Raw genomic sequence first — 26,287 nt, forward strand, 5'->3', positions numbered from 1 at the left:
GGAGCTGCCTCCAGAACTCTCAGCAAATATCAGTAAGCATCCTTTCCACTTTCTCAGGCCACCTAGCCAGGCAGAAGGCTGTCAAGGATACTGGCAGAGAAAAAGACCCCTTCTGAGTGTACTTTTACTGCGGTGGCATTTCTAAGTAAAGTGATTTGAGTGGGACTCAAAGTCTTCTCCCCTGAGAGACTCTCATGAGGCCTGAGATTCTACCATTGGTCACTCTTTTATGACAAAGTGCTGAAAGCGCCCATAAAAAGGCAAAGATTAGGCAAAGGAGGAAATCAGGAAAATGAAGTAAACATGCTAGAATGAGTGTTGACAGCGGAACTGTATCTTAGCATCAAATGGAGCTTTGCGCTCCCTGGCAGCCAGGGCAGAAAGGGATAGGGTTGTACTGTGACACTCTGCCTGTAAGGAAGAAGAACCGCACATGCTCCTTCAGGAGGAAAGTTTCCCTCTGCTGAGGTTTAAAGGGCTGTCAGGTGGGTCTTGTGTGGTGTCCCTAAAGAATACAATGGGCTGTGCACTAGCTGCTGATGTCGGCCCTGAACCAAGGGGTGTAGCATCCTCAGCAGAGAGGTGAGTTGAGTCAACCAAATGATTTCTCAGTGAGCTTATGTGAGCTGAGTGAGTTCCACCCAGACCCCAGGACAAAGTAACCTCTCCCCAAAAGGCTTAACCCCTATGGGAAGTGCAATGCCCAACAGGGAGTCTTCTTCAACCAGACATTTAATTTGGGTCACACTTGGCACTTAGAAGGGCGAAGGCCAAGAAACACATGCCCAGGGGCATCACCAGCCTAGGAGCTTCGTTCTCCATAGGTGTCGGTATCTGGAGTCACAGCTTCAGGATGCTCAAGGAGATAGGCCAGCTACAAGAGATGTCCCCCTCAGGGAGACCCAAAGTGACAACCTGTCACTTGAAAGTCTATCTACAGTACACCCATAGTTCCTCTCAGTCTAGATACACCTTGCCAACCAGGGGTCATTTTTACCGTTGAGCAATGTTGCCTAGTAACAGTTTATATTTCACCCTTGTCAGGTTTCCAGGGAAACAGAGGAAGCATGGTACAATTTTCCCTTAGAGAAAGAGAAAGGGTTTCACTTACACTTTACCCAAGGGGTGAGCAGGGCTAGCAGGAAGGGAAATAAAACTCACTAATCCATTCTGTCTTCTACTCAGATACCACATTCTTCAGTGGGGTGTTTAAAAATGTGGAAGATGTGGCTGAAATCTTTGGTAAGTTAAATCTGAAATGGCTTTTATCCACCAAGCACCTGGCACACAGTAAGGGCTCAGATATCATGTCTGGGCCTCTTCTTCTACACAGACTTACAGTCTCTGGACTATAGACTCTCCAGACTGCAGCACTTAGGATATATTCAGCCAAGTAACAGTGACTTAAAAAATAAACACAATTGTTTGTGTCAGAAGGCACCTGGATTGGTGCAGTGGCCTAACACGGGTATCAGAGAGCAGAGGCCTCATGCTATTTTCCTCGCCACTTCCCCGAGCATGTTGTATGATCAGCTTTTGGCCTGGGCCTCATGGTTATAAACTGGCTGCTGAAGTTCCAGCCAGCAAATCCTCACCCACATTTAAGGAAGAAGAAAAAACTCCAAAAAAAAAAAAAATTCACTGCCGTTGAGTCAGATCTGACTCATAGCGACCCCTCCTTGGGTTTCCAAGGTGGTATCACTATGGAAGTAGATTGGCCAATCTTCCTTTCGAGGAGTGGCTGGTGGGTTTGAACCACCAGCCTTCTGGTTAGCAGTCAAATGCCTTAGGCATTACACCACCAGAGCTCCCTAGGAAGAAGAAAAATACAGACAAAAAAGGATCTCTCTCTTACATAACTCTCTTCCTTTTTGAGGAAAGATATCTTTCCCAGAAGTGCCTAAGAGACTCCCCTTAAACTTTGTGAGCCAGGTCTGATGGACTTACCATGAGAAGCTAAGAACTATCGTGAAACATCTCCAGGGATCTGGGAAGAAGGCTTGCCTGAGTAGTTTTCCGTTTTGTCAGTAAGGAAGAATGGATGAAATGGCTCTTAGCTGGTAACCAACAGGGACCATGGCCTGTCAGCCTGCTTCCTTCAATGGTCCACAGTGGTTCTGAGTATACAGTAGGCACTTGGGTTAATGGCAAAGAGTATGTCAAGCCTTATGAGCTAGGCAACCTTGTCAATCCAGGTGCAGGCAGTCCAGGGCCAGCGTTCCCTCCTGGGGGCTGGTTCCCAGGCCCGTCAGCCTCTGCTCTCTCCCACTTCTGCAGATTGCCTGGGCTCGCACTTCACCTGGCTGCAGGCCGTCTTTACCAACTTCCCTGTTCTGCTCCAGTTTGTGAACGGTATGAAGTGTGTGGCTGGCCTTTGCCCCCGTGACTTAGAAGACTATGGCTGCACCTGTCGGTTTGAGATGGAGGGGCCACCTGTGGACGAAGCTGACAGGTGAGCAAGATCAACAGGTGAGCAAGAGCAAAGGGAAGCCCACGGGAGGCCAGGGAGATGCCTTGGGCAGAGTGTGGACATAGCAAATGCTCTGCCTGGGGGCTCAGGGCGTGTCTTCATACTAATAACTCACCACTGGGTGACTGGACTGGTTTCCTCATCCTTCAAATGGAAGTGTGATGTGTGATCTTGATAACTTCTCAGGAGTTATCAAGATCCAATGTGCCCTCTGAGATGCAAAGCTCCACTTCAGTGTTTCTTAGTTTAGATCCACTCGTCTCAGAACCAGCTGGATGCTTGTTAAAATGCTGATTCCTGCAACCCCTCCCAGGCCCCTTGGCTCAGAACACCTTTAAGGAGAACCTGGAGGTCTGAATTTTTAACAAGATCCCTAGGTGATTCCTAAGCATAATGAAGTTTGGGAATTAAGTTTTCTTCAGAGTGGTCCTGAATGAATAGCCTGAATAGCCGCCAGGGTGAAGAAACTGTATAGGTTTTTATTCAATGTTCAACAGACACACACCAAATACCAATCGTGTTTGAACATTGTCCCAAGATAAACAGAGCACTCTCTTTGCTTCAAGGAGGTAAAGGTCTGGTGGGGAATACAGAGAAATGCAGAAAAGCACAGTGCCCTGTAGGATGTGTGACCTTCCTGCAAACAAGGGGAATACAGATTGACACCCAAGAGCCTGCAGATTGACAGTCAAACAGAAGAGCTAATCATCCATCAAGTGTTGGCTAGGGTACAGTGAATAGGACTGGGAACAGAAGGGTCAGTTGGGACATCCACCAACTAGGGAAATGTGGTAAACTAAACTCAAAACTCACTGCTGTCAAGTTGATTTGACTTATAGTGACCCCTCCTTGGGTTTCTGAGGCAGTATCACTACGGAAGTAGATTGCCCAATCTTCCTTCCAAGAGTGGCTGGTGGGTTTGAACCACTAGCCTCCTGGTTAGCAGTCAAGTGCCTTAGGCACTGTGCCACAAGAGCTCCCAGGGAGATGGGATGGTATCTGTTTAAATGGTAAGGCCCATTTCCTACAACCCAGCAATTCCAATTCCCTACTTTCTTTTACTCTTCATTCTTAGAGGAAATTCTTAACTTCTTGTCTTCTGGTGTCATCATCTATGGAATGGAGGTAATAATAACAACCTCATGGAGTTGTTATTTAGGATTAAATGACCAATTTCAAGTTCAAGTGATTGAATCTCTGCCTGGCTTATTAAATTCTCAGGAGGATTAGTAATTGGTGGCAGTAGGAACAGTGAAGTAACAGTACCGACAGCAGCAGCAGCATTAGCAGTGGCAGTCGGGCTGTCGCATAAAGATAAAAATGAGGGTAGCAGCAGGAGGAACCGTAGAGGGGCTGGAACAGCATGGGCAGCCGAGGCAGGTAGGGTAGTTACAGCAGCCGCAGTCAGAGCAGCAGTAATGGTAGTGGGGTTGGGGAGCAGCTGTAACAGGAACAGTAGTAGTGGCAGTAGGAACAGCGGCAGCAGGTGTAGGGCTGTGGTAGTGTAGTCACGTAGCCGTAGTAGGAACAGGGGCAGCAGGCGTAGGGCTGCAGTAGTGGTAGTCATGTAGCTGTAGTAGGAACAGTGGCAGCAGCAGGTAAATGGAAGCAGGCGATGGCTTCCAGGTCTCAAGTCTACTCCATGAACAATGGCCCCACCCACTGGTGTTATGTGGTTAGTTGCCATGGAGTCACTCTGACTCCCAGTGACCTTGTGTGTAAAAGACCTTCGCTTGCCAGAGATCCCATTTTCCAGCACTGCATCAGATAGATGGATTCTGTTGTGAGCTGTAGTTTGCGTTGGCTGATTCTGGGAAGCCAATCCTCAGGTCTTTCCCCCGAGTCTGAGCCAGCAAGCTCTCCTGAAGCCCGTCCACCATGGTGGCCTTGCTGGGATTTGAATCACTAGCAGCATAGCCTCTAGCACCACAGCAACACGCAGGCCATCACAGTATGACACACTGACAGATGGGTGATGGGCTACTATTAGCCTGTGCCCAAGGCCACAGGATGGAGGGTGTGCTCTTGCCTACACAGACTCACGCAGGGAGGGAAGGCATCCCTGTGTAACATACCGACAGCTCATCAGCCACGCTGGCCTTTCTCTGCCAGGACACCTTCTTTACAGGCTGGACTCCTAGGCACCTGGGCAAACCCTCTCTGTGTTCCCCAAACACTTTCCCTCGCCCCTACCTTCCATGTTGGGGACTGAGTGTTCGCAGCATCTGCCACCTTGCTGGACTCCATGTCCCTCAAAGAGAGTCCATACTGTAGTCCTTCTTTGTTTTCCCAGCCCCAGCCAGCATTCCTGACACCTGGCAGGAGCTCAGTGAATGAACTGATTGAGTGGGCGGTCCATTGCCCTGCACCTGCTTTTCAGGGATGCGAAATTAATTAATTAAAAAGAGATATGCCCTTGGCTGGCGAGGAACAAAGGCTTTGGAATTGAAAAACAAATCTGCCCACTGTAGCCCTCCAAGTGAGGGGTCAGTTTCCCACCTCAGGGCCATGAGCATGCAGACATGAGCAGACTCGCCGGCATCCAGAGGCCACAGAGCATGGTGTCAGGGCCATTTCTGGGAATGTGTTTCCCTGCCAGGTCCTCCCTCCCCACTCCCTTTAATCATTAAAACACCCTGTAAACCCAGAAGTCAAAGAAATGAAGCAGTAATTCATCATTATCCCCAATTCAAAAAGGATGACGGAAGGCCAACCATCAATAATCTGACGGGTGGGTAGGTCGTACCCGGCTTCAGAACTTTACACGGTTCCATTGACGGGACAGGATTTCCAGACTCCTAGAGGACAGGTCATTTGAACTTGCATACCGGAGTCCAAACCAAAATCTCCCATTTCTTGAGTGCCTACAGAGTGGCAGGGTTTATGTATAGGCAGACCACAACATTTTGTGGGTTCGGTTCCAGACCACCACAATAAAGCGAATATTGTGATAAAGGGAGTTGCACAGATTTTCTGGTTTCCCAGTGCATATAAAAGGTACGTCTACATTAGCCTGTACCTCTGGTAGCATAGTGGCTAAGACACTTGCCTGCTAACCAGACAGCTGGCGGTTCAAACCCACCAGCCACTCCTCAGAAGGAAGGTTGGGCAATCCTACTTCCATAGTGATACTGCCTCGGAAACCCAAGGAGGGGTCACTCTGAGTCGGGTTTGACTCGATGGCACATAACAACAACAACAACACATTAGACTGTATTCTATTAAGTGGGCAATAGCATGATGAGAAAGTTTGAAATAGCATGAAAATCATCAAAATGTGACACAGAGACACAAAATGAGCAGAAACAGTGGGAAAAATGGCACCAAAAGACTAGGTGGGTGCAGGGTTGCCACAAACATTCAATTTGTGGAAAAAAAAAAAAAACCACAGATAGTATCTGTGATATGCAATAAACTGAAGCTCAATAAGACGGGGTATGCCTGTTGATGTTTTCTTGAAGCCAAACAATCCTTGTAAGTTGACATTGCTACCTGCCATTGAGTCACCCCAACCCCTGGGACCCCACACACTGCAGAGCAGAACCTTGCTGGCCCTGCACCATCCCCGTGACCAACTGCAGGTTGGGCCGTTGGGATCCACGGGGAGTCTGGGAAGGAGATCACCAGGCCTTTCCTCCTGGTCCACTTTAGCTAGAAGCTCTGTTGGAACCTGTTCAGCATTGTCTTTGGTCTCTAGTGCTGCTATAACTGAAACACCACAGGTGGTGGCTGTAAGCAGCAGAAATGTGTTATCTCACAGTTCAGAAGGCTAGACATCTGAGCGCTTATAAGTAAAAGCGCCAGCTCTAGGGGAAGGCTTTGTCTGTCTGTTCTGGAGATACGTCCTTGTTTCTTCAACTTCTGCTTCCTGATTCCTTACAGTTCTCCATGTGTCTTGGCATTTGTCTTACCTCATCTCTTTCACTCGCTTGCTTGTTTAATCTCTTTCATATCTCCAAAGAGATTGATCCAAGAAACACCATGCACTAACCCTATTCATTAACAAAGATAACCCATTCCCAGATGGGATTATAACCACAGGCATAGAGGTTAGAATTCACAACAATAGTTTTGTGGGACACAGTTCCACCCATACCAGGCATCATAGCAACACGTGAGTCTCCACTGGTGGATGGGTGGTGGCTGCACATGCCCTGGCCGGGAATCAAACCCTGGTCTCCCTCATGGAAGGTGGGAATTCTACCACCAAGCCACCACTGCCCCTGCACCCCTTCTAAGTAAAACCAAAACCAAAATCACTGCCATTGAGTTGATTCTGACTCAGAGTGACCCCCTTTAGGTTTCCAAAGAGGTATCTCTATGGAAGTAGATTGCCCGACCCTCCTTCTGTGGAGTGGCTGGTGGTTTTGAACTACCAGCCTTCTGGTTAGCAGTCAAATGCCTTAGGCACTATGCCACCAGAGATCCTTTCTTATAAGTGAAGTGGTGCTTATTCAAGGTTTCTGCCTGAATTTTTTTTCTCCTTTATATTTGTCTCCACTGCCTACCTGACTACACTACTGGTGCCACCTGACTGCCCACATTCAAGGTCAGCCTTGCTCTTGGACCGACCTTGACCATGAGCAAGTTACAGAGCCTTCTGGGCCTCCATGTCCACATATAGAAATGCTGGTAGTGGGCAGAGGACCCATGTGAGAGCTAAGTGAGTTCATACTTGCATAGCACTTAGAGCAGAGACTGACCCACGGTAAGCACTCAACACCCGTCAGCTGCTATAACAATAAGAACTATCATCATGACTGCTGAGGAGGGAGAAGAAGCTGAGTTCAGTTGCTCCTTGGCTAGCCTGAGTCAGGTCCGGCTCTGATCTGTGTCCCCTGAGAATTTCCTGGGCTCCTGCCTTGTCCTCAGGCCAGGCCCCACCTTCAGCGCCCCAGGCTCAGTATCAGGGCCCTCCATTGTCTCCATGCCCGAGTCTCCTCATCTCCAGCACGCTCTGACCCCCTTTCCTCCAGGACCATGGGGCAGGACCTCTGCCCATGAATCTGAGCTTTAGCAGGGCACCAGGGGCTGTTACCAGCCTCCCCTACTCTCAGTCTCCTGTGCCCGGATGATGGCACCAGCATCCAGGAAGGAGCACACTATCTCAGGGGATGATCATCAGGACACAACTACAAAGCCATGTTGATGCTTTCAGGGCAGGAGAACAGCACAGGCTGTGGAGGCAGGGACCCCTGGCTTCCGGCCCACTCAGTCACTTACCGCAAGGAAGGCAGTCATGCTGGAAGCTGGGCCCTGAGCCTGGATGCCTGGCGTCCAGCCCAGCTCAGCCTCCAAATACCTGTGCAGGCCCTGGACAGGTTGCTCAACCTCCACACCTCAGCTTCCTCATCTATAAAAGAAGGATAGCCTCACCTCACTCGTAGAATGGTGATGAACATCCAGTGTGTTCACACAGCTAAACAGCTTAGACCAGTCCCTGGCACAAAGTCCTCTTATGAGCTCTAAGCCTTGAGACTCAGCTTTCTTGGTGGTGGATGGCAATGCCAATTGCCTCATAAAGCTATTTTGAGGACAAGTAAGTCCAAGGTCAGGTAAGGCTCAGCCACTGATAATGAGTGGAACCAGGATACAAATCAGTAGTCTGGCTGTTGTATGATGTAGAGTCGATTCCAAGGCATAGTGACTCCATAGGACAGAGTAGAACTGTCCCATAGGGTTTCCTAGGCTGCAATCTTCATGGGAGTAGATTGCCAGTCTTTCTCCTGTAGAGCAGCAGGTGGGTTTGAACCACTAGCCTTTCAGTTAGGAGGTGAGCACTTAACCGTTGTGTCACCCGTGTGGATGTAAAGCATGTAAAATGTTCTTGTTGTTCTGAGGTGCCATTAAGTAGGTTCCAACTCAGAGTGACTCTAAGTACAAGACAAAACACACCACCTGGTCCTGTGCTCCCCTCACAACCATTGCTACGTTGCTGCCTCTGAGTCAGCCCATCTCATTGTGGTGCTTCTTCTTTTTCCCTCTACTCTAGGAAGCATGATAACCTTCTCCAGGGACCTATCCTTCCCGCTAACATGTCCAAAGTACATGAGACAGACTTGCCATCCCCCTTCTAAGGAGCATTTAGCCACGTACTTCTTTCCATACAGATTTGTTCATTCTTCTACCAGTCCATAGTAGAATCGATGTTCTCCAACACCATAATTCAAAGACATCCATTCTTCTTCAGTTTTCTTATCCATTGTCCAGCTTTTGCATGCATATGAGGCAACTAAAAATACCATGGGTTGGGTACATCTTAGTCTTCAATGAGACATCTTTGCTTTTTAACACTTTAAAGAGGTTTTTACAGCAGATTTGTCCAATGCAATATGTCATTTGATTTGTGTGTGTGTGTGTCATTTTGTTTTTGACTGCTGCTTCCATGGGTGTTAATTGTGGATCCAAGTAGAATGAAATCCTTGAAAAATTCAATCTTTTCTCCATTTATCATAATGTTGCTTATTGGTCTCATTGTGAGGATTTTTATTTCCTTTATGTTGAAGTGTAATCCATACTGACCATCTTCGGGAAGTGCTTCAAGTCCTCTTCACTTTTAGCAAGCAAGTTTGCATCATCTGCATATTGTAGATGTCACGTTCTTCCTCCAATCTGATGGCACATTCTTCTTAATATCGGCCAGGTTTGCAGCTTATTTACTCAGCATACAGATTGAATAAGTATGATGAAAGGATACAGCCCTGATACCTTTCCTGATTTTAAATCATGCAGTGTCTCCTTGTTCTGTTAAAACGACTGCCTCTTTCTATGCACAGTTTCCTCATGGGCACAATGAAGTGTTCTGGAATTCCCATTCTTTGCAGTGTTATCCATAATTTGTTATGATCCACACAGTCAAATGCCTTTGCATAGTCAATAAAATGGAGGTAAATATCTTTCTAGTGTTCTCTACTTTCAGCCAAGATCCATCTGACATCAGCAATGATACCCCTCATTCCATGTCCTTTTCTAAACCCAGCTTGAATTTCTGGCAGTTCCCTGTCGATGCTGCAACCATGTAAAACAGCAGATGACAGAGTGTGCATGAGTGTGTACCTGTGTGTGCATGTGTGCGCATGCACCCACCTGCCTGGGCACTGAATGTTTGAAACAGACCACAGCCAGGAGCCTCCCAGACTGCACCGCAGGGTGACCGTGCACTGCCTGCCTTTCTCCTAACCCTGACCCACACCCTAACCCTGCCCTGCCCTGCCCTGCCCAGCTGCTGCTTCCAGCACCGCAAGTGCCACGAGGAGGCTGCGGAGATGGACTGCCTCCAAGTCCCTACCAAGCTGTCCACAGATGTCAACTGCATCAGCAGGAGTATCACATGTGGTAAGCACCTGCGGGAGGCCCAGAGGTCTGGGCTGAGGAGTGTCAGCTCAGGGACCCCAGGCTGGACCAGACTGAGGGCTCCAGGGTTAGCGTTGCCAATGGTCATCACCTCCAGTGGCGACGTCATCGTCAATAGTTGGCGCTCCACAGGGCTCCATTTGTGGCATTCATGCTCATGCGTTATAGGGAGTAGATGCATCGTGAACGTTGGCTGAATGAAACAACAGTTGATCAGTAGATTATTTGATTAGCAATTCGACACTTACAGCGACTGTGAGAATATAGGAAGGACAGGTATTCGCTATTTGTGTCTTGTGTGACATTGGGGGAATGATTTACCTCTCCCAATCTCAAAATGGGCAGGAGCAAGCCTGCTGCAGAGATTTCCTAAGAGAACTGAACTTACTAACGCTTATAAAACAGCTAACATGGTGACCAGCGTATGCCAATAACTCAAAGATGGATGGGGAGATAGTAATGGACACATAGGGGTTGTTGCTGTTATTTATTGAGAATCAAACACACTCAGGTTGATGGCTCAGCTTGCCATCACTAGCTGTGTGGCCCTGGAAGATTTACATCATGTCTCTGGGCATTCCTGGCTGAAGACGTAGAATGAGCTGAGGGCCATAGGGGAGAAGGATCATGGGTGTTGGGGGTGCTATATGATCATTGTCTTTTACTGAGGGCTTGTTACTTGCTGGAGACTTTATGCACATCACCCCTGACCTTCCTACCAGCTAGTCATAGTTACCCTGTTGTTGTTGTTCTGTGCCGTCAAGTCAGCCCTGACTCCTTAGCGACCCCTCCTTGGGTTTCCAAGGCAGTATCACTATGGAAGTAGATTGCCCAACCTTCCTTCCGAGGAGTGGCTGGTGGGTTTGAACCACCAGCCTTCTGGTTAGCAGTCAGATGCCTTAGGCACTGCACCACCAGAGCTCCTCATAGTTACTTAGGGCTCTTATAACAAAATGCCACCAACAAGTGGCTTTAGAGAAGAGAAATTTATTTTCTCACATTCTGGAGGGTAGACGTCCAAATCAGGGTCTCGCTGTGTCCATTCCTGCTTTGTCAGTCATTCCGGGGACTCCTCAGCTCACTGGCATTCTTTCTCTTGTAGATGACCCTCACGTCAGGTCTGTCCTCCCCATGTGGGTGTCTTTATGTCTATCTTGTTCTTTTCATAACTGACATTAGGTTTAAGACCCACCTTCTCTGTCGTGAGTGTATTAGCATAGCACAAGACAATCCTATCTCCAAACAGGGCCATATTTACAAGAACAGGGGTTAGGGTTTTAGCACGTACTTTTTTTGGGGGGGTGGATAAAATTCAGTTTTTACACAGCCTATTACACAGCCCTATTCAATGGGAGCCATAATTCACATTTGCAGACAAGGAGAGGAAAGTCTAGAGAAACTAAGTCACTAGCCCTAAGTCACACAGCTGCTAACTGGCAGAGTCTGAATCCAGGTTAAACTGACCCTGAAGTCCATGTAACATAGACAGGTTGGAGTATGAACACCAGGGAAGGACTGAGGAGAAGCATTGGACGTAAACCCTTAGGGAAGGTACCCAGTTAACACAGAAGCATGATTTATTCATTCCTTCACTCATTCAACAAACCTCTACCCAGTTGTGGAGTCTCTTGACCTGGGATTTTCACATGACTGTACAGTGATGTTGTATGTGACATCAGCTGTGGAGGGAAATAAATCAGGCAAAGGCAGAGGGACGGCTGGGGTGGGAGCTCCTATCTAAACAGGAAGATCAGGAAGCCTCCTGAGAAGATGACAGTTGAGCAAAGATGTAAACAGGCAGTAAGGGATCCGTGTGGACACCTGGGAAAAGAGCAATAGAGACTGAGGAACCAGCGGGTGGACAGGTCCTGAGGCTCAAGGGTGCCTGGTGTGTGTGAGAAATAAGGGGCCCAGAGTGATGGAAGTGGGGTGATGAGGGAGCTGGAAAGGGGTGAGGCTTGAGAAGGAAAAGGGGGTGTTGGGGAACAGATCATGTGACGTTTTCTAGGCTACAGTAAGACCAAGGCTTCTACTTTGAGTTGGGAAGTCATTGGAGCATTTTGGACATTGACAACAAAAGACATGGTTTGTGTTTGCAAAGGATCATTCTGACTACAACGGGAATGGAGTGGGCAGCAAGGGGGAAGCCAGGGGAACTAGTTTGTAAACCATTTACATAACCAGGCAGAGATGATGGTGGCTTGGTCAATGGTGTAGAGTGCAGATGGGAAGATGTGGTCCGACTTTAAACATCTTGAAAGTGACACCAGTAGGACTAACGGATGGATTGGGTGTGAGTGTGAGAGGAAGGGCATGGATATGACTCCCGAGGGCCTGAGCAATCGAAAAGATGGCATTGACATTAATGAGATGGGGGAGGCGGAGGAGGAGGGAGCTTGTGGTGGGGCAGATCTGCAATTCAGAGCACCTCGCCCACCTGCTCTACTCTTGCTCTGTGTAGAGTCTCGGGATCCTTGTGAGCACCTCCTGTGCACCTGTGACAAAGCTGCCGTAGAGTGCTTGGCTCATTCCAGCATCAACTTTTCTCTGAACCACCTCGATACGTCATTCTGTCTGGCTCAGACTCCAGGTAGGAAGAATGGGGCCCTGCATCAGTGGTGGAGTTGATGAGCAGGGGCGGGAGCTGGTATAGGGCCAGCCATAAATAAGTAACTTCAGATGCTAAGCCCAGCACCCCGTGACCTGCTCCCAGACCCACCACCCAAGCAGACTTTTCCAGTGTGTTTGTTTTCCAGAGATAACCAGCAGGAAAGAGCTGACAACCCTCCTGCCCGTAGGTAAGGCCCCCTGGGGAAGCTGGCTCTTACTTGGCCACAGGAGGCCAGACTGATGATATGGGAAATGGATACACCTCCTCCACCCAGCCAGCCTCACTGGGCATGGGAGCAACCAGAGATGTCCCACTTGCCCCTGCCAGGAGATATGGTTACTTCTGATAGCCCCAACTTAAACACGCACACTCTCACGGCCCCAGTGCAAACCCTGGCCCTTGCTACATGGATGGGCTTGAACTGAGTCAGATAGCAGGCATTTATTTGTTGAGAGAGTCCATTGGCTTCAGTGTAGGGTTGGCTGTAATCATTTTGGAAGCTGACCGCCAGGCCTGGACCTTCTGCACTATTGGTGGGTGGGTTTGAACAGCCAACTTTTCAGTTACCAGCCAAGTGCAGACTGTCTTACCACCCTGGGACCTGAGATAGGGTGCAAACCCCAATTTCTTCCTCTCTGTATCTCTCCTATAGTCACAGGCCTGGTGTGCCCTGCTGCAGTATGACCAGGACAGGGCCTGGTGCTCCCAAGGAGCCCTGCACCTTCCAACCAGGAAGTGCTCTGGGCAGTGGGGGCCTCCCAAGAGCAGGCCTGTTGCCTTCCCCCTCCACCCTTCCCTACATGCCCTCCAGAGTCTGAAGAAAAGGGGCAGCCTGGGTCTGACAGAGAGATGAAGGGTCTGGGAATAGGAGGCTGTTGTCCACATGTCTCTTTGCAGCACAGGGTCTGCTCTTCATAATTGTCCCCTGGTCTAAGAAGTGAGGTCTGTACCTGTAAGTCGGGTGTCACACAAAAAAGTGGGGTGAAGCTTATGTGTCTGACTCTGATCACCAATGTTCCCACAAACAGTCTCAACACCTGTGACATCTGGCAATGGGATGTTGGAGGCACAACTAGGCAGCCCATCTCCCTTTCTTGGGGCTGAGGTCTCTTCCAGAATGAGTCCTGCAGTGTTTGTTAGAGGAAGCTGACGTGGAAGTGTGTGTGTGTGTACATGGGTGCAGGAGGAGTTTGTGCACGTGTGCATGTGTATGTACACATGTGCATGTGTCTGTACACAGGTGTATATGTGTGTATGGCTTGCACACTTGTACATGTGCATATTCGTGTGTGTTCACATGTGCATGTGTGTACAAACATGTCCACATGTGCATGGGTACCATGTTCATGTGTGTACACATGCATATGTGTGTGCACACGTGTATAGATGTCTTTGTGTGTGTGTGTTTGTGCCTGTGTGTATGTGCTGTGTGGCATGTTTGTGTGAGAGTGTGTGCACATGCATGGGATGCAGCATGTGTGCATGAGTGTGTGCACATGTGTGCATGTGCACATGAGTATCTGTGTCTCTTCCGACTCCAGTGTTCTTTTCCCTTTGTCGTCCTGCCTCTTTATGAGCAGAGGGCTTTTCCGAGTTGCTCACCATACCCCATGGGCACAGACCTTTGGGGTTGGCAGCCTTTTCGGGTCCTTCAGCTTGTGTCCAATGGTGTCCACCTTCTCCACCAGCAGCCAGCACTGCTGTGGGTCCCTCCTGAGTAGGGCCCTTGCTGAGCTCCCCATGGAGGAGAGGCAGGGGCATCCTGGGATAGGAGGAGCTGCTCTTTTCTGGCAGCTTTTCTCACGGTCCCCTTCCTCACTGACCATCACTCCCAGACTGTTCTCCCAGAAGCCCCTGCACTTGGCTTTGACACTCACATGCATCACTCATTGCTGCTGGGGCTCTCTTTTTCCAGAGGTTCCTGAGAAGCCCACAGACAGCCTGACAGCTCTCTCAGGAGAAGGTGAGCAGAAAAGGTTGGCGGGTAGCCCAGACATCGTCTCATGATTGGGTCACCCGCTAGTCATTGGAATTGTCCTTAGATGCTGTAGAGTTGATTCCAACTCATAGCAACCCATGGGACAGAGTAGAAGTGCCCCATAGGTTTTCCAAAGCTATAATCTTCACGGAAGCAGACGGCTTCATCTTTCTTCTGCAGAGTAGCTGATGGGTTTGAACTACCAACCTTTTGGTTAGCAGCCAAGTGCCTAACCACTGTGCTCAGGGCTCCTTTCTTTTCCAACCAAGTGAGCCCCGCTGTGCCCGTGTTGTCATGGCCTCTTCTCTCTTCAGCCTGTAGACTCCCAAGCCTGTTGCATTTTAAATGCTCCCTGCTTGGCCGGGGTACTGAGCTGAGCGATTTGTTCCCACAGTGGCTGCAGAGGCCAGAGGGGACAGACTGACCACTCACCCAAGGACAAGTGAGCAGATGGGATCCCGGAAGAGGATGGCACGGAAGCCAGTGGACAGATGCCACCTAAATACTTGCGTGTGGTTTCTGGTGACCACTTTTTGACAGAGCCCGGCTTAAATGCTATCATTTTACAGAAAACACAGGAAACTGAGGATCAGGGAAATTCAGAGTTCTGGGCCCCACTGCCAGCAAGTTGTTGATGGGTCTTTCACCCCACACTTGCAGCTATCACACTTGTTTTCTTTCCCTCACCATAGTGACTTCTGGAGAGCACTCTTTTACCTAGACAAGCCAAGGGAAGACCTCCTCCGAAGAATTAACCACTAAGTGTGCTTGTCATTAAGCACCACGCATCCCATATCAATCAGCACAGATAACAAAGCAAACCCGATGCTGTGGGACCAACTCCGACCCGTGGTCACGCTGTGTGTGTCAGAGTAGGACTGGGCTCCACCAAGCTCAGTGGCTGCTTTTCAGAAGCAGCTCTCACCAGGCCTCTCTCCTGAGTGCCTCTGGGTGCGCTCCGACCTCCAGCCTCTCAGTTAGCAGCCCAGGTGCTAACCATTCACACCAACCGGGGACTCCATATATATTGTTGTTGTTGTTATGTGCCGTCCAGCCGGACCCGACTCATAGCGACCCCTCCTTGGGTTTCCGAGGCAGTATCACTACGGAAGTAGGATTGCCCAACCTTCCTTCCGAGGAGTGGCTGGTGGGTTTGAACCGCCAGCCGTCTGGTTAGCAGGCAAGTGTCTTAACCACTATAGCTGCTAAACTACACAACCACCATACCAGCCCAACGACAACACAACACTCATTCTCCAGACAGACACTGAGGTGTCTGGAATCACAGAGCAAGTAACTAGACACCCTGCATTCTCCTCTGCTGCAGAAACAGGAGTTTCTTTTCATTTCTGCACGCCCCCTCCCCTTTTCAGCCCAAAGATCTGGAGACGCTGAATTTCCTAAAATTCAGCGAACTCTGCTTCCAGCCCGGCAATTGAAGCTGCATTTGGGCGGCAAGCCTGTGCCTGGGGCTTGCTTTGGCTCAGCCATGCCCCACTTATCACTAGCTTTCCTTGGAAAGCAACAAGGGTGGGGGGGGGGGCAGGGGCCCCCAGTGGGAGCTGCCAGGGGCAATCAAGGTGGGAGGGGCCGGGATTGGCTGCTCACCCTCTTCTCCTCTTTCGGGGGCAGAGCCCGGCCGGGATCTGGAAGTCACTGAAGCTGCTAGGGCCACATCTGTTCCAGGTAAGTGCCCTGTGGCTTCTCCTGCCTTTCTGTCCATTGTTGCTGCCATCCATTGATGGGAGTCTCAGCGTGGTGCAAACAGTTAACATGGTCAACTGCTAACCGTAAGGCTGGAAGTCCGAGTCCACCCAGAGCAGAGGTGGGTGGGAAGACATGCCTGGTGGTTTCCTTCTGAGAAAGCAGCCCCTGAAGGCCCTACGGGGCACAGTCCCACTCTAAAACTCGGAGGGGCTCCCTGCACTGGAATCCTCTTGGTGGTGACTGGTTAACTATACAGATATATGATCACATAGATACAAGAGCTCCTGTGTTCCAAAGGAGAGTTGGGGAAAAGAAGCTAAATTCAAAAGTGAAAGAAACCCATGAAGCTAATTATTTGAAAAAGAGGAGGATACATGAAATCAAAAGACAGACCCATTATCAGGAAGAAATAGAAGCATATCTGGTAAAGAGATACATTTAGAAAAAATCCTGAAAACTAAGTTTGGCTTCCTGTCATCTGTAATCCCACAATTTAAAGACAAACGTGATCGACATGTAAAGACACTTCCTCATAGTCCTTCTCCCCCAGCGCCTCTGGGGACCTAAAGGAACAGGACTTGAGATCACGTGGTGGCTCTGGGTATACAGTCCACCTTGTGTCACTTAGTAAGACATGATGATGCTCCCACCCCATGAAACCTTTTTCTGTAGCATGATGTTTAGGGGCGGTTTAATAATTCCTTATATGAGACCACATAATTTATTTAACTAATTACTTTGAACATTGTCAATATAAATAATAGATAAGAACTTTCTTTATGCCTATCCACTTCTGATTAATTTTTTAAGATAGATGCCTAAAAGCTGAATTACTGGATAAAAGATAGAATCATTGTAGGGCTCTTGATATGTTGCCAAATTGCCCTGGAGAAAAACTGAACTGATTTCCCCTTATGGGCTTGTCCCCGCAGCCTCACCAGGTGTTGGGTGCCATCGAGTTGGTTCTGACTCATAGCGACCGTCCAGGAGAGAGTACAACTTTTCCATGGGTTTCCTAGTCTGTGCTCTCCATGGGAACAGGTTGCCAGGTTGTATGGAGCCTCTGTTGTTGTTGTTGTGTGCCGTCGAGTCGGACCTGACTCAGCGACCCCTCCTTGGGTTGCTGAGGCAGTATCACTACGGAAGTAGATTGCTCAACCTTCCTTCCGACGAGTGGCTGGATTTGAACCGCCAGACTTCTGGTTAGCAGTCAAGTGCCTTAGGCACTATGCTACCAGACTTTATGGAGGCTCTAGTGAGGTCAAATCACTGACCTTTCAGTTAGCACATGAGTGCCTAACTGTACCACCAGGGCTCCTTCCAATACTATTACTTAAAAACAGGCAAACAAAAAGCCTGTGGTCATTTTGATGGGCAAAAAAGGGCATCTCTTTTTTCCTTCTCTCTTTTGATGAAAATAGCAAGTGGTCCTTTGGGTCTCGGCCAGGCTAGCTAGCCCCTCACTGTGGGGCCTTTGGCCAGACCTGGACAGAATTTCCAGATCCTAAATGACTTAGGAAGGAGCTCTGGTAGCATAGTGCCTAAGGCACTTGACTGCTCACCAGAAGGCTGGCGGTTCAAACCCACCAGCCACTCCTCAGAAGGAAGGTTGGGCAATCCTACTTCCGTAGTGATACTGCCTCGGAAACCCAAGGAGGGGTCGCTATGAGTCGGGGCCGACTCGACGGCAAACAACAACAACAACAACACAAATGACTTAGGAGTGGGATCAGTGCCAGAGGAGAGGCTACTGAGATGGGAAGCCTTTGCCCAGAAATGCCCTGTGTCCTTAATGGGGTGGGAGGTGAAAGGGAATCCAGCCAAAGGAAAATTTTCTAATGAGGAGGCTGCCCAGGCAGGGAAATCAATGGGCCCTCATCTAAAGGGAGTAAAAAATAAAACTAAACAAAAACAGATCCATTGCATTCCAGTTGATTCCGACTCATGGTGCCCCGTGTGTTACAGAAGTCCCCCATAGGGTTTTCTTGGCTATAATCTTTTATGGAAGCCAATTGTCATGCTTTTTTCCCACAGTGCTGCTGGATGGGGTTTGAAGGGCCGTTAGCCAACCATTAGCCGAGAGCAAACTGCACCACCCAGAGACCTCAAAGGGCGCACAAGTCCAATTAGCACCAATAATCTAGAAGGTTTTTCCTTAGGGGTGAGGGCTTCCAGCAAGAGTGTCAGTCCCAGCAGGGGGCAGACAGGGTTCTGGAATCTTCATCATCCAGAAGCTTTCACCTGGAGGGTCTCTAACTCTCAAGCAGGTGTTTTTTTTAATTCCAGAGCAATCCTAGTGGCTACTATTGACTGCTGCTTCTTGGCTAGAAAGATTATTCCAAACCCCAAGAGAGGTACTTTCATAACATTTTACAAATGGGGGATCTGGGATTTAGAGGGGCCATATGACCTGCCCCAGGTGGGACCATCTATAGCAGCTGGTATGTGTCTGAGCTAAAACGGAAACTCCAATTTCTTTTGCTCTAAAAATGTTCTTTGTCCTCAGCTACCCAGACTTGGTGAGTTTCCGGCAGCTGGGAGCGTGGCAGAAAGAAACGGATTCTATTTGCAGGATTGAGAACTGGGCAGGGTGACCTAGGAGACGGAGGGGACAGCAGGGCTTTAGTCCCAGGAACTAGGACATTAACCACGAGCAGGCAGAAGAGCAGATGGATGAGGCAAGGCAGCATGGCGGGGCTGGGGAAAGACAGCAGGCAGTTCAGGGGCTTGGAGACGCCCGGGCCTTAGCCAGCACTCAGGGCCGGCAGGTTGGCAGGCTGAGGCAACAGGTGTTTTCTTGCCTGGGCCAGAGCAGGCTGGATATTTCACTGCCTCCAGTTAGAAGGGGAAGTGGAAAGCTACCGAGGAAGTGCTGGGAGAAGACGAGATGAAGTCGGAAGGGAGGCAGGGCCAGACCACATGCAGCCTAGCAGGCCACGGGAAAGACCTTGCACTTGAACCTGAGTATGATGAGAAAGGAAGTGAAGGGGTTCCAGCAGGAGTCTGGCTTGCCTTCATCATCGTGTTCCACGGGTTGACTTTATTGCCCATTCCTTTCACCTCACCACTTGTTGTCACCACCATGATGCCAATGGCCTTCAGTTGGCAGGTGTCTGACACTAAATGGAACACAAACACAGCCCTGAGAGGCTGTGATGGTTCCCATCCATGAGGTTATCCGATGGTCTAGAACAGCTCCTGCTTTAGGTTATCAGAAAACTCCCTTGTAGAATTCATGCTTGAGAGCTGGTCTTGATGCTGCAAACTCCAGGTTGGGGAACACTTTCCTCAAGTCTGCGGTTCCCCATCTGCCACTGACCGTTTGTCCATCAGCAACCCTGTGCTTGAGCCCCTTTCTGAATATGGACCGAAAGTTGTGCATTTTCAGGGTCTGCAGAGATGGCTGCCACAGATAAAGGTGTCACTGTTGGCCCTGCTGGCGTTCAGCCTTTGGGATTGGCTGTGTCATCCCTCAACAGTGGTCCTGAGGAGACAATGGGACAAGGTGAGCAGGAGGGTCTGCCCGCTCCTGGCCTTGGCATCCCTTGGGTAGGTCATTAATGAAGCCCTTTACGCCAGGTATGGCATTGTGACCTCCTCCTTCTGGTGTGGCTATGAGCTAGCATCTCTCTTATTGGATGCGCATGTGGAGGCTCAGAGGGGAGTGGCTTGCCTGCAGCTGCTCAGCTAGGTGAGGCTGAGCCTGGGGAAGGACCCAGTGTCCTCCGACCTGGTGTTGTCACTACTCTGACTCACCAGGAGGAGAAACACTGCGCATCGTCCACACCACGGTTTACTGCCTCCCCTCCCTCTGGTCTTGAGAAAAGGGCCTGCACCCACAAGGGAGCAGAGCCAGGTGGGAAACAGTGGAAGGCCTTGTAAATTCTGAGCCAGCCTTCCACGTCCACTGCAGCGCTACAGAGGAGGCAGGGTTCGGGAAGATGGCTCAGCCAGGACCCGTACCAATGCCTCTCACTTCTCAGTACTTTCCTGCTGGCTCTAAGATGATGGGGTTTGGACTGTAGGTTTCAGCCTGACTTACCTCAGTTGCAGGCAGAGGAGGAGAAATAAAACCACAGACAATATCTGCTCTCAAGTCAACCCTCCCAACTGGGCCAGGAAGCCTAAGAGGACAGCCAGGCCTCCCTGAGGATGCTGCCCGCCAGGGCCTGGGGCAGGAAGACAGTGTTCTACTCACAGTTAAATGTGTGGGGGGAGGGCCTGGCGGTGTATCTGTGAGTGTGTGTGTGTGTGTGTGCGTGCATGGGAAGGCCTGAGGAACACTGTTTCTGGCCAAGTCCCCACTCCTTAGGGGATTTAACATGGTGTCTGGGCCAAGGCCTAGAAGCCCAGGGAGAAAGGGCTTGCCAAAGAAGCTTTTCACCAACAGATACGAGGCACAGGACACGGGTTTCCCCATACGGCCATGCCATCCACAGCACTATCCCCTCCTGAGGAAGCTGGGGGCCACGTCCTTGCTTCCTGTCAATCACGGTTTCTCCTCAGCCTGTGACAGGTTCACCTTCCTGCACCTGGACAGCGGGCACCACACGCAGGGGATGCTACAGCTTGGAGAGATGCTCTTTTGCCTGACGTCCCGGTGCCCAGAGGAGTTTGAATCTTATGGCTGCTACTGTGGGCAAGAGGGACGAGGCGACCCAAGGGATGCCCTGGACAGGTACAGGCACGGTGGGTGGAGGGGCAGGCGAGGGTGCTGATGCTGCCCACATCAGGAGGTGCCAACCCGCCTCTGCATGTCACATCCCTTCACAATGGGCTTGTTGGGTGCATCGCCCCATCCTGGGGGGCCTGGTGGCCTCACTGTGCCTATTTTTCTGATGAGCAGCTGAGGCTCAGAGGCTGACTTGGGAGAGGGCATTCAGCTAAGAAGGGTAGAGGCAGATGGTGGCCAAAGCTTTTGATGTTTGACTCTGTTGTTGTTATGTGCCATCAAGTTGGATCTGACTCATAACGACCCCTCCTTGGGTTTCTGAGGCAGTATCACTATGGAAGTATATCACCCAGTCTTCCTTCCAAGGAGTGGCTGGTGGGTTTGAACCGCCGGCCTTCTGGTTAGCAGTCAGATGCCTTAGGCACTACAGTAGTTTTAACCACAACCTTCAAGAGTGCTGATCTGCAGACACTGTGTTGTTGTTCTTGTTGTGTGCCGTTGAGCAGACACTGTAGATGGTGGCAAATTGTCTATTTTGCAATGGGCAACACAGTGAATTGGGGTCTCTAGTTGGACTGCCCTGCAGGAGGCCCAGTGAAGTAGCTCCATGGTGACCAAGAGTAACTGCTCAATACTATGTCTCCCATTCTCCAAAGAATTGCCCCTGATCTCATGAATTCACTCATCTGTTCACACTGTTTCCTGTGTGCTTTGTGCCATGCACTATGCTAGGTGGTAGGGCCACAAAAATGACTGAGATGAAACAAAACAGAGTAAAACAAATACACTCACAGTCATTAGGGGCTCATGTAGTGAACCAGAATGGACAGGTCAACAGAAAAATACCAGCCAACATAGTAGCTGCTGCAGGGACAACAGAGGAAGCCGGGGGATCTCCACCTAGAGATGGATCTGAGGAACAGTCCAGTGAGAAATTGTAATAAGTATGCAAATCTCCTAGCTTTGAAGGCAACAACCCTATGGTGTGACTGATGCCAGTGAGATGTGCATCTTTTTGCAGTGCACAACCCTGACAGCCACAGGCAATGCCCTGCACGTGTCTATGAGTCAGTGAGTGCGATGTGCACTGGAAAGGAGATGCCGGCTTCTGTCACCACTGGAGGGCGTCGGGGAGAAGCAGGCACTGTGGGGGCTCCTGGGGAGCTGGCAGCTCCGGGCAGTAAAGGGCGTCCTTGGTCTTAGGTGCTGTCGGTCCCATCACTGCTGCCTGGAACAGGTGAAGAGGCTGGGTTGTCTGCCTGAGAGGCCTCCTCGGTCACGGGTGGTGTGCGTGGATCATACACCCGAGTGTAAGTGCTGTCATCCCCCAGTGAGCAGTCCCATTCCTCCCGGCCGGTCAGCCTTGGGAGAGCAGCTCGTGCTTACGTGGCCCGTCCCCAAGCACTCTTGCTTATAATGTCATCCCATCCCCTTCACACTCGAGGCAGTATTAGTGCATGTGTCCCACTCAAGAGGAACCCCTGGGTGACGCAAATGGTTAAGTGCTCAGCTCAGCCCCTGTGTGAGTGGTTGAGCACAGCAAGCCGCACGTGTCAGGCTGTGGCTACCAGGGAACAAGGGTGCCTGGGCACCTGGTCTGGTTGTGTGATACGTCAAGGCTGCAGGAAGGGCTTGCTGGGGGGCAACAGGGCCCAGCAGCCGTCCACCTTGCTCTTCCACCTGCCTCTTGCCTTCTCCTCTTATGGCTGCTGTAGGCCACTGAGTGTGTCTGGGTTGAGGCGGGCTCTGCGTGGTGTGTGGTGAGGGAAACATCTGGTTGATGGACCCTTCAAGGTAGGAGCAGAAGGAAAAAAAAAATACAACACACTAAGTAAGGCTTCAAAACCCACTACCATCAAGTGGATTCCAACTCATAGAGACCCTCACTGGGTTTTCAAGGCTGTAAATCTTTACGGAAGCAGAGTGCCTTATCTTTCTTCTAGCAGAGCAGCTGGTGGGTTTGAACCACCAAACTTTTGGTTAGCAGCCCAATGCCTTAACCACTACACCACTAGAGCTTCAGCCGCATTTCAAATGAAAAATACAAATGAGGAAGATATCAGCAGACAGCTTCTCTAGCCTAAGCACCTTCACACACATTATTTCACGCGAGTCACACAAACAGCCCCATTCCTACGCCCACACCACTTAACCATTAAAGAAAACGGGGTAGAGTTGCCACGTTTCCAAACCAAAACTATTAAACTCACTACTGTCAAGTCGATTCAGACTCAAAGTGACCCCTCCTTGGGTTTCCGAGGTGGTATCTCTGTGGAAGTAGACTGCCCAGTCTGCCTTCCAAGGAGTGGCTGGTGGGTTTGAACCACCAGCCTTCTCATAAGCAGTCAAATGCCTTTGTTATGTGCTGTCGAGTTGGATCCGACTCATAGCGACCCCTCCTTGGGTTTCTGAGGCAGTGTCACTACGGAAGTAGATGGCTCAACCTTCCTACTGAGGAGTGACTGGTGAGTTTGAACCGCCAGCCTTCTGGTTAGCAGCCAAGTGCCTTAGGGACTACGCTACCAGAGTTCCTATCAAATGCCTTAGGCAAATGAAAATACATAATGCCAGCTGAAGCTGAATTTCAGAAAAACAACAAATAGAATTACAGTTTAAGTATGCCCCCATGCACTATTTGGAACATATTTAACTCTAACTCTTATTACTTATCTGAAATTCAAATTTAAACAGTCATCCTGCATTTTCTCCAGTATTCTCATAATGTTGTTGTTGTTGTTATTTGCCATCGAGTCGGTCCCGACTCATAGTGACCCCTCCTTGGGTTTCCGAGGCAGTATCACTACAGAAGTAGGATTGCCCAACCTTCCTTCCGAGGAGTGGTTGGTGCGTTTGAACCGCCAGCCTTCTGGTTAGCAGTCAAGTGTCTTAGGCACTATGCTACCGGAGCTCCTGATATTATTACTTCCATCAGATGAGTGGGGAAACTGATCCTGAGAAGGAACGAGAGAGTTCAACCAGAATTTCCTGAGTACTAACTAGGGAAACATCTGTCAAGGATTGAGTTACATGTTAGAGACAGAGTCTCTGTCATCAAGGTTCTCCATCCAGCTAGATGACAAGGTGGAGACCTAGACAGATGATTACTGTACAGTGTGATCACCCCAGAACCCACCATGATTGTAAGAACCGTAACGTGGGGTTCTAGGGGAGCCCACAGGAAAGACAAAATTTAGCCTTGGGGCTCAGGAAAGGCTTTCTGGAAGAGATGGCCACCCAAGTCTTGAGTTAATGAGGAAGCTGAGAATATTCTCAGCAGAGCTGTCAGTGTATTTGAGATGCCAAGGCCCCGTGGTGAGTGTGGAAGGGCCAGAGGGGCTGCCAGGCTGGTCAAGGACATCTTTCCTGCTATCCTACCCTGTCTCATGCCTGCTACTGTGTCCTTGTCTGCTCAGGTGGGGGGCAGAGCCTCTGTGAGAAGTTTCTGTGTGCCTGTGACCAGACAGCTGCTGAGTGCATGGCCTCTGCCTTCTTTAATCAAAGCCTCAAGTCACCAAGCCCCCAGGAGTGCCAGGGCCACCAGGTCCCGTGTGAGGACAGCACACATGGAGGACCTTCAGCCACTTCCCTGGGCTCCAGCTCCGAGGAGAGCAGTGAGGAAGGCACGCCCTTCACGGAGGCCCTGAGAACCAGAAGATCCTTGTGGAAGTCACTTGGTCCCCTGGCCACCAGGCCACTCCGTGGGAGTTAGCTTTCTGTAGCAGATGGCAAGCACCCGGGTAGTTGAGCTCCTCCTCTCCCTTAACCTCTTTGGTTTCATTCTCCTCTGTCCAGTGGGACAATGACAGCTGCCTTAGTGGAGGCTCAGAGGGAACAGAGGTAGCAAGACCCTTGCCCATATGCAGTGTGACCCACCTGCAGCACCGTTCACACATCCATTCTGAGCAGGTGGACGATGGCCAGCTCCCTACCCCCTGTGGTGCACCATGGAAATGCAATAAATAGCCCATCAACTCTGTGTGGATTTTTTTTTTTTAAAGAAATGTTTAATTGTAGATAATGACACATGAATAGATTGCAGAAGTGAGGTGACAGAAGGAACGGTGGAAAAATATCTCAACTTCTTAATCACTGAAAGCTGCTGTTTCTTCTACTTTGGAAGATCACTACAGGTCACCAATTCACCATCAAAGACACATGCCTTGTTCCAAGGACTGAGGGAACGGCTCTTCCAGTACACACCTTAAGGATACACTTGCCACTCAGCCCAAGGGTGAGAAAGGATCACCTGCCACGGCCACCACCAGCACCAATCCTTCATCACCCTGTCCCGGGGACGGGACTTGACTTGAAACAGGCTTTATCTGGTGGCTGAAAGGTGGTTGTCATTGGGTGCTGTCAAGCCCATTTGGACTCACGGTGGCCCCACGTAACAGAGAACTGCCCCAGAGGCTGTAATCTGTAGGGGAGCAGATCACCAGGTTTTTCTTCTGCAGAGCAGCTGGGTGGGTTTGAACTAGTAACCTCTAGGTTAACAGTTAAGTGCTTACCACTGCACCATCAGGGCTCCTTAGCTGAATGGTTGTTTGGTGCTGTCGAGTCGGCCCTGACTCATAGTGACCCTACGTACAACAGAACCGAAGGCTGGAAGCTTAGGGGGTGCAGATACCTCTGCCTGCCGACTCTTTCTGCTCCAGGCACTAACCTGTATCCTTATTCATCTTCTGACGAACTTTTAGAAATACTGCTCACTCCCACTGCCACCCTTTCAATCTGATAAACCCCATCCTCAACAGAAAGGGCCCATCAAGGTTGCCAGTGATGTCCACTTCCTAAGCACGTCTCCCCATCTCTTATCTTGATCTCGGCGTCATCCCGAAGGCCACCACTCCTTCCTCTGTCCCCTTGCCCATGTCTGCGATGACACCCTACGGGGTCCCCTCCTACCTTGCTGGCCACTCTTCCTCAGTCTCCTTTGCTTATTTCTCCTTATTTCATGTCCCTCGACATGTTGCTGTACCTTAGGGCCCAGTCCTAGGCACACTTCCCTTCTTTCCATGACCTGTTGATGACCGCCATACTGCTCAGACCCAGGCCTTTCCCCTGGCTCGACATCTGTACATATGAACCGTCACCTGAAGATTCACGGACAGTCTTCAGGCCTCTGTAAGCCAATGCGGCAGTGCTTGATGTTGACCTTGGCCCAGCTTTTCATCCATTCGCACTTGGTACCTGAGATCACCGATCTATCAGAGGAAAGAGCAGGTAACAGCACCACAGCATGAGCTGGAAAGCAAGCATGAGGGGCAGCCTAGCCCATTCACTGTGTGTGTCAGGAAACAGGCCCCAAAGTGGGGACGAGGCCGAGACCGCAGAGCCGAGTGCTGCCCAGGTCCCTAACATCAGGGATGGCGAACCCCAGGGTTACTGACAAACCTTTACTGAGAGCTCACTCTGCGCCACTCTTCTACGTGGCTCATTCGTTCCCGACCGCTCTCCGAGGGCAGCACTTCCTATGCCGGTGTTACACAGGAAGGA

The 26,287-nt window shown here is 50.1% G+C and overlaps 1 protein-coding gene across 1 annotated transcript in view; it reads left to right on the plus strand.

The window, feature by feature from the left end:
* OC90 (otoconin 90) overlaps positions 1–24,500 on the plus strand; it is a 29,358-nt gene extending 4,858 nt beyond the window's left edge. Inside the window, exons 2-13 of the mRNA XM_007940579.1 lie at positions 1,186–1,242; positions 2,278–2,452; positions 9,693–9,805; positions 12,285–12,413; positions 12,580–12,621; positions 14,350–14,397; positions 14,807–14,854; positions 16,045–16,098; positions 19,508–19,624; positions 20,626–20,797; positions 21,995–22,101; positions 24,205–24,500. Of these exons, the coding sequence (XP_007938770.1) occupies positions 1,186–1,242; positions 2,278–2,452; positions 9,693–9,805; positions 12,285–12,413; positions 12,580–12,621; positions 14,350–14,397; positions 14,807–14,854; positions 16,045–16,098; positions 19,508–19,624; positions 20,626–20,797; positions 21,995–22,101; positions 24,205–24,500 (1,358 nt within the window). The remainder of the gene's footprint in view (positions 1–1,185; positions 1,243–2,277; positions 2,453–9,692; positions 9,806–12,284; positions 12,414–12,579; positions 12,622–14,349; positions 14,398–14,806; positions 14,855–16,044; positions 16,099–19,507; positions 19,625–20,625; positions 20,798–21,994; positions 22,102–24,204) is intronic.
* The last annotated feature ends 1,787 nt before the right edge of the window (positions 24,501–26,287 follow it).

This window comes from Orycteropus afer, unplaced genomic scaffold (genome assembly GCF_000298275.1).
Source record: "Orycteropus afer afer isolate SDZICR_OR568_19922 unplaced genomic scaffold, OryAfe1.0 scaffold00069, whole genome shotgun sequence".
In the NCBI taxonomy this organism is placed as follows: Eukaryota; Metazoa; Chordata; class Mammalia; order Tubulidentata; family Orycteropodidae; genus Orycteropus; species Orycteropus afer.